Source organism: Orycteropus afer, unplaced genomic scaffold, assembly GCF_000298275.1.
Source record: "Orycteropus afer afer isolate SDZICR_OR568_19922 unplaced genomic scaffold, OryAfe1.0 scaffold00177, whole genome shotgun sequence".
In the NCBI taxonomy this organism is placed as follows: Eukaryota; Metazoa; Chordata; class Mammalia; order Tubulidentata; family Orycteropodidae; genus Orycteropus; species Orycteropus afer.
Genome location: NW_006921764.1, coordinates 6,114,495 through 6,122,878, shown reverse-complemented (window position 1 = coordinate 6,122,878; position 8,384 = coordinate 6,114,495). Strand labels below are relative to the sequence as shown.

At 42.7% G+C, this 8,384-nt stretch overlaps 1 protein-coding gene across 1 annotated transcript in view; it reads right to left on the bottom strand.

Annotated features, from left to right (window-relative positions):
- ANO4 (anoctamin 4) overlaps positions 1-8,384 on the bottom strand; it is a 737,041-nt gene that overhangs the window by 162,283 nt on the left and 566,374 nt on the right. Inside the window, exon 11 of the mRNA XM_042781823.1 lies at positions 3,342-3,473. Coding sequence (XP_042637757.1) covers positions 3,342-3,473 — 132 coding nt within the window. The remainder of the gene's footprint in view (positions 1-3,341; positions 3,474-8,384) is intronic.

Below are 8,384 nucleotides of genomic sequence, written 5' to 3'. Positions count from 1 at the left end.
AGAATGCTGTCACTTTAAGTATCCAAAATGTTTGAACCACTTGTGAACATTCAAAATGGCTGTGCCCTCTGGACAGGCAAAAGCCCACAGGTAAGTCTGCCTTCCTCTTCACTGCTTCCCCTTTTATTCACCAGCCACCAGTTCAGTCCTCCGTGCAACCCCTGGCTAGCAGGGCTGATTTTTTAGGTTAATTCTTAGGTACTAACACCACTCGGCAATATCCAATCTGTCTGCGCCATCAGGATCGCTGCCAGACTGCAGCTCCGTACGTGTCCGTTTTTGGTGATTTCATGCAAGTTCTTCTACTAGTTGGAGTTGGAGTTTAGTCCACTTCTACATCCTACCCTTCAAAGCTCAGGGTTCCAGGATTATCTTCTGTATCTGTGTTAATCGGTTCCCCTTTTCTTTGTTGAAGAGGGTCTGTGCAGTCTATTTGCCTATTCCACCATCTTACTGGAACTCCTGGTCTTCCTGTCTTGAAACCTCATATTCCACCAACCTTCTGTCACTTACCTTTTTCAAACAGTAGTGCCAGGTCCTCCTCACATTCTATATCCATTCACGGAAAAATTCTTGTGGTTCCTCAGACACTCCATGTGTTTCATGCCTTTGCTCTTTTACATATATTCTGCTCTCTCTTCCTGGAATATTTTTCTCCCCCACCTACCTGGACAAGTTTTATCCCTCTATACTCATTGCAAGCATTTTCTTCTTCGTGATCAACCCTCATCCTTTACCAACCCTTCTGCATCTAAAGAATTGAGCACTCTTTCTTTTAAGTCCTACCCATCATACTGTTTATAACTATTTAAAATGTTCTTCTATCTTCACTAGGTTGCAGGCAAGGACTGTATATCTTCTGCACCCAGACAGCACCTGGCAAGAAGTGAACTGTTGAACAAATCAATTATTCAGTAAGCCAGCACCTAAACATATAAAAAAAAAGTCTTCTCAAGTATGTGAGAAAGATGAATGAATGCCCCTTTCTGTTATGGTATCATCCTTTGTTTACTATATGTTAAACATATTTGTTAAAAATATCATTCCCTGTTTTAGTCCCCAGATATTCTGATGGGTGCCTCATGTGCTGCTGGATTTTAGAACAATAATGAAAGTCTTTGTTCTAAAGCAAGAACATCAGTAAACAACCATTGTGAAGGAATGTGGAAACTTTTCCTATTCCATTTACCAGTAACCCTTTGAAGTAAACATAACCACATGCCATATAATTCCTTGATTCATTCATCCATCTGTCTATCTATCCATCTCTTTCCTTTTCTATTTAACTACATGCCATTGAAGTAAACCAAAACTTTAGAGTATATACCATATAATTCATTCATCCATCCATCCAAAATGTTTTTAAAACTTCCTGCACTGTGCTAGGCACTCTTCAAGCAGATGAGAAGCAAAGGAAAAAACTGCATGTAAACTAGATTCTAGATTAATTGTATGGAGGATCTTTATGGCAGTGAAACTATTCCGTATGATACTGTGATGGTGGATACCAGTATGCATTTATCAAAACCCATAGAACTGAACAACACAAACATTGATCCCTAAGGTAAACAACGGACTTAAGTTAACACTGGTAATGTGTTAACACTGGTTCAACAACTGTAACAAATGTTCCACACTAATGCAAGGTGTTAATAACGGGAATTAGGAGCAGGGGAGAGAAGGGGTAGATGGGAACTCTGTATTTCTGCTCAATTTTTGGTAAGCCTACAACTGCTCTAAAAAATAAAGTGTATTCATTAAAACATACAAAAAATTTGTCACACAAACACTTGTCTAAGAAACTTCAAAATGAACAATACAGACCTGGAGAAAGTTTAACATAAGAGTGGAAATACAGCAGGGGTGGGGTGGAGGGTGAAAACCAGAGTGGAAAAGCGTTAGATTTCATCTGCCTTTTTCTCTTAATACTCATAATTCCTGATCACTGAATTAACATCATGTCCTTTTTGGTTCTTATTTTCCACGGAGGATTTAACTACAATTCTGAGGCTGAGCTGTGAGCCTCACGTGTTCTTCAGTGATTCTTTAATGTTCAGGTCACATGGCTGGGTTGGCATCACTTTGATCTGAGGGGCCCAACATCTGGCTATTTCCGAGGCTTACTGAGATGCTTCCCTTGCATTACACTGACCTTACGGAGAATTACACACGCTGATGTAGAACATCTGTTCTTTGATTTTTCTTCTCTCCTTTGCCCTCTAGAGTTCCACAGACTCTTTGATTTTTCTGTTGCTGAAGTATGCCCCCATTTTGCACTTTCTGTAACCTCTTGGCAATTGCCTTTTGGCTTATATTTCCTGAAAACAAGCAACCTAGTTTTTAGAAATCTGTCACCCCTACGTTCCCCTCAAACCAAAATGTAATACCACTGAATTGATTCCAACTCAGTCACCCTATAGGACAGAATAGAACTGCCCCATAGAGTTACCAAGGCTGTAAATCTTTAAGGAATCAGACTGCCTCATCTTTCTTCCATGGATCAGCTGATGGATTTGAACTGCTGACCTTTTGGTTAGCAGCCCACAGTCCACCAGAGCTCCTTTTTGAGTTCCCCTCAGGCAGGTCAGTTTTCTGGAGGCTATCTCTGTGGCTGGGGACAGTGAGCCAGGAATCCCTGAAGCACTGTGGAGAGTGTGTCAGGCAAGCCCAATTTCCGCTCCTTGAAGGCGGCTGCTTCCCCCTAGCTGGTTACAGTCTTTGGCGTACTTTTCTTTCTGACTACTTCCCTCGCCATCTTTCCTTGAATTCTCGATTACTTTTGCACTTCTTCACAATTATACAATACTTCCCCCCACATATCAAAAGTGGCAAATTTCTGCTCAGACAGTTGGACAGATAAGCCACCAAATGGGCTTCTAGGTGATGTAGCTTTTCCTGGGGCAACTGGGTGATCTGCTGAAGAGAGGGGAACTGAGGACCGAAGAGAGACAAAACAAAACAAAACAAAACAAAACGCTCTCTTTTCAATAGCAAATGTAGGCTGCTATTTTTGCTGGCTCCATGCAGGGGGTTCTGAGTACTGGGACTTGGCAGAGCCAGAAGATGGAAAGTGCCTGGGTCTGAACACCATGAACATAGTCTTCACTGAATACACATAAGAACCAGCCTTCTATTGTCTTAAGCTGCTGTAATATGTGGGATTGTTATACCAGTGGTCAGCTTACTAATACAAAAGAGATACGAACATTCACAGATCTTCTAGGGGTGTAGGGCACTAGCCTGTTTCTCCCACATGCCAAGGAATCAAAGCTGTGCAAGGCAAGACTCTACTACTGCTCTGCATTCTTAGTAAGACAAGGGCTTCAACAAGAAACACTCACTGGTGGATCCTTTGCTGGCTGAAAGGGGCAGTGTAGCAGTCATTCTCCTCCAGGTCTGGCAGTGTCTCCTTGTCCAGCCTCATTGGCTTCTTGGGTAACCATCTCCGAAACCTGCTTATTTGTTTATCGATCCTGTGGTACATGAAAGGCAAGATCAAAGGGTACAGCATGTCAGCATTGCTCCGAGGCACAGGAGGGAAGTCACTACAGAGCTTCATCATGACACCGCACAGTCCAGGTACTCTCAATGACACTCATGACATCCTCATTTAACAGATGAGAAACCCAAGGCCCCACAGAGAGAGGAACAAGGTCCCCCAGTAAAGAAGAGTTGAAATGCCAGTATCTTTCTGTTTTACCAAGTGGCTTCAAGGTGATTGTTTCTGAAATAGCAACCATGATTGACATGTCCACCCACATGCCAATAAATGAGGATGTAGTCAGAACAAGACTGAGAGGTTCTAAAGGGAAGGTGACCTTTCCTTAAGAAAGAGCAGTAGAGCCCTTAACTCCTTCCATTCTGTAGATTCTAGAAACTCATTTTATCTTGCAAAATCTCTCCCTCTGAAGGCAGGGAGGAACTCTTGCTGTAATTCACCAGGGAGGGTGCTGACAGCACATCCCAGTGTGATGAGTGTGCACAGTCTGATGCAGCATTTACTTCCTGCATTCTACATCTTCCCCGAAGACCCTCTCAACAGACAGCCAGCTCTGGGGTTTTTACTGCTGTCCTTTTAAGCTGACTTTTTTTTCTGAAAAATAAGAATTGCTGTCCATTCCGCACCATGAAAACTGGGGCATCACAGGCACAAGTGACATTGGTCACTTTGGCCAATGCACATGGTAATGCCAGGTCAAGGAAAACAACAGTGCCTAAAAATGGTTTTCAAGCCACAGTTTCTTCCCTGGGTTCTTCACTATCTTCTCTGTCCCTCTGATTTCAGCTGATAAAAACTGGTTTGCACTTCCTCACAATTACCCAATACTTCCCCCCACATATCAAAAGTGACAAATTTCTGCTCAGTTGGACAGATAAGCCACTAAATGGGCTTCTAGGTGATGTAGCTTTTCCTGGGGCAACTGGGTGATCTGCTGAAGAGAGGGGAACTGAGGACTGAAGAGAGACAAAAAATAAATAAATAAATAAATAAAACTACTAGAAGGAGCGAAAAGCACTAGACCGACAAATGATTATGTTACTTCACATGTCTATGAGGAGCTCTGGTGGTGTAGTGCCTAAGGCATTTGACTGCTAACCAGAAGGCTGGCAGTTCAAACCCACCAGCCACTCTGTGGAAGGAAGACTGGGTAATCTACTTCTGCAAAGATTTACTGCCTTGGAAACCCACAAGGGGTCACTCTGAGTCAGAATTGACTCGATGTCAGGGAGTTTGTTTTTTTGGCTTTTTTTCAGGTGTTTATACCACTCTGAAAAGTATTTTTTCCAAGAGCAGATCTCAAGCAGCATCTCTGCAAGGTAGATGGAACAGGACTCAGACTGTACAAATATTATTTTCATGATGTAAAAGAGAGCCATGGGTGCCCAAATTATACCGCTAGTAAGTAAAGCCAGGATTTTAGGGATTGTCCTATAAAAGTAGCTGATGATAGGGAAAGGGCTGCAGGGGAATAAATTCCTTGGAAGAAGAAAATATTGAAATGGCTTCTATTAACTAAAACACATGGGATTTGGGTATGCTTTTTCCCTTCATTAAAAAATTATTTACATAGCAATTTGTGCTTTGCAGATGCCCTTGAGTGGTACAAATGGTTAATGTGCTGCTAACCAAAAGGTTGGACGTTTGAGTCCGCCCAGAGGTGCCTTGGAAGAATGGCCTGGCCAGCAATCTACTCCTGAAAAATTAGCCACTGAAAACCCTGTGGTGCAGAGTCCTGCTCTGACACACACAGGGCCACCGTGAGTCAGAGGTGACTAGATGGTAACTGGGCACGTGGAATTTATCCTTTCAGTCAAACTCACAGGTGGAAGGGTACTTTTTACACAACAGATCAACTTCAAACTGAAAGATGATGGTGAACTCCTCTTACTACCTCCTTTGTTTTCAGCATTGTTCCAGTCTCACCACAAGCCTGCCTCTGCTTGGAGGTGGCTGCCCTTTTTCAGAATCCCTAAATGTTCAAACCAGAATCAGCCAGCTTCTCTAGGCCCCTCCCCTCAACATCACCCTCACTGTGCACACACGCAAAAGTAAAGACTCGACCCAGGGTCACAAAGCCCCAAGTCCAAAGCAGGGTTTTCAAGACAAAGGGTTTAAGTTCCTGTCTCCTGCATCTTCTTGGTCCTCCCCTGCCTAGTCATCCCTTTGAAGGCACTTAGAATACAATGAGAGGAGCAGCTTCAGAGTTTTGTTCAGTGTCTGAGGGCATGAACTTTGGGCCTGGATGTCTGGTTCAAATCCTGCCTCTGTAAATATTACAAATGTGACCATGGGAAGGTTATTTAACTCTGTTGTGCCTGTTTACTTACCTGTAAAATGGGCAGGATAATGATGCCCCATTCATACTGCTATTGTAAGGATTAACTGATATACAAACATAACTGTATCTTATTTATCTACCTATCTATAAACCAAACCAAACTCACTGCCATTGAATTGATTCTGACTCACAGTGACCCCCATTGGGTTTCTGAGGCAGTAAATCTTAATGGAAGTAGATTGCCCCATCTTCCTTCCACAGAGCAGCTTCTGGGTTTGAACCACCATCCTTCTGGTTAGCAGTCAAATGCCTTAGGCACTGTGCCACCAGAGCTCCTTACATATACATACATACACACACACACACACACACACATATATACACATAGAGACATATGTATGTGTGTATATGTGTATGTCTCTTGGAGCTCCGGTAATGCAGTGGTTATAGCATCCCGCTGCTAACCAAAAGGTCGGTGGTTTGAACCCACCAGGTGCTCCTCTGGAGAAGATGTGGTAGTCTTCTGTAAAGATTTACACACTTAGAAACCCTCTGTCCTATAGGGTCACTATGAGTCAGAATCAACTTGATGGCTCTGGTCTCGGTTTATAAAGTTTCGAGGACAGTATCTGGCACAGGGTCAGCCCCAGACAAAACCAAATTCACTGCCATCTAGTTGATTCCAACTTGTAGTGACCCTATAAGACGGAGTAGAGCTGCCCCATGGGGTTTCCAAGGCTGTAAATCTTTACTGCCACATCTTTCTCCCATGGAGAGGCTTGTGGGTTTAAATCGCTGATCCCTTGGTTAGCAGTCAAGTGCTTTAACCACTGCATAGTCAGCACTGGCTTACTAATAAAATTTTTCCTTTTTTCTAAAATATGAGAATTTGAGCAACCAACTTGCCTTTTTAATAGTTTTATCTTTTTGCTTCAAAGTTAACTGTGTTTCACTAGCATCTATCACTTGTCCAAATTCAATGATGTCCTTAAATGGACTCATAAATTGAATTTCATAGGCTAAACTGGTGGCCTTCCCATTGGCTCTTGGCTTTATTCTGTCTGATTGCCTTAAAACTCATTCAAAAAAGAGGACATTGGCCCAAAGCTGTTTTTTTTTTTAAATAATAGAGCTTCTATCTCCCACATGACTGCAGTCTGTAGCACTAATCGGATTACATTTTGTGAAGTTCCCATCCTCACAGAATCCGGGCTCTGCGAGCAACGACTGTGAATTAAATCCAGCTGGGTACAGTATTCAGCACATCCATGGGTAAAAACAAATAGAGCTATAAAAACTCAGACATAAATACTCTATGGGCTAAAATGGCAGCTGTCAACAACCAGCTTATGGCACCACAATTTAAATGAAATGTGGAGATGGTGAAGCGAGAACAGAACAAGGTAATCAAAGCTAATTAATTAATTAAAAATGAAAAAGGCAAATGGAACTGAAAATGAAGTGAGGGAGGAGGCTTGGCATGGTGCAAAGAAGCTGAGAATTGCAATTGTGAAGCCTAAAACCTGGCTGTTGCTTATTACCTGTGTGACCTTCCACAAGCCACTCACTTTACTGTAGGGTTATAAAGTGGGGTAATAATAATATGTTATGCATTGAATAGTGTACCCCCCAAATATGTGTTGGAATCCTCTTATATCTGTGAAAGTAATACTGCCTGGGAATGAGATTTTTTTTTTTTTTTTTTTTCACTCTCTTAACGAGACCCTATCAGTGTAGGAGTTGTTCTAAGCCTAAATGCTTCTGAGTTGTAAGGAGTAGCATTAAATACAGAGACAAGCAAGCACAAACAGGGTGAGACAGATGCCACGTGGAGATGGTAAAGCCTGCCAAGGAACCAAGGAATGCTGGAAGAGACAAGGATATTCCCCAAGAGCCTACACAAAGGGATCTTTCGTCTAGAGCTGGTGACCTGAATTCACACTTCTAGCCCCTAAACAGTGAGAAAGCAAACTTCCATTCTGTAAAGCCACTCACTTATGGTCTTTCTGTTACAGCGGCACAAGAAGGCTAAGACGCTGACTTACCAACCTCGCAGGGTTGTTAGGAGGCTTATGAAATGGTGTCTATGAAATGCTTCCAGGCAAGGATTATTGATAACTTGTTGGGGCTAAAGAACTAATGTAAAAGTGATAGAAAGTAGATGAACTAGGCTTTTTAAACATGATGGTGGAAGAAAGCCATTCTACATAGTATCTTGAGAGAACAGACCCTGCCTGGGGTGGAGGATGGAGAACATCAGCTGGCCTTCACTGAGACAGCTCAAGCAGAAGCAGGTGGAGAGAGTTTGGCTCACCCAGATTCCATCACACACTCCAGTCCATGCCACAGTCACAATGACAGAAACAAATGCCCAAATGCATCAGCAGTTTGTGTTTCCTATGGTGGCCGAGTTGTCTGCAAAGATGCCCATAGCTTAATGCCCAAACCCTGTGATTATGTTACGTTATGTAGCAAAAGAGACTTTGCAGACTTAAGTAAGGTTAGAGACCTTAAGATAAAGGGTAAACCAAACCAAACTCACTGCTGTTGAGTTGGATCCGACTCACAGCGACCCCTCCTTGGGTTTCTGAGGCAGTATCATTA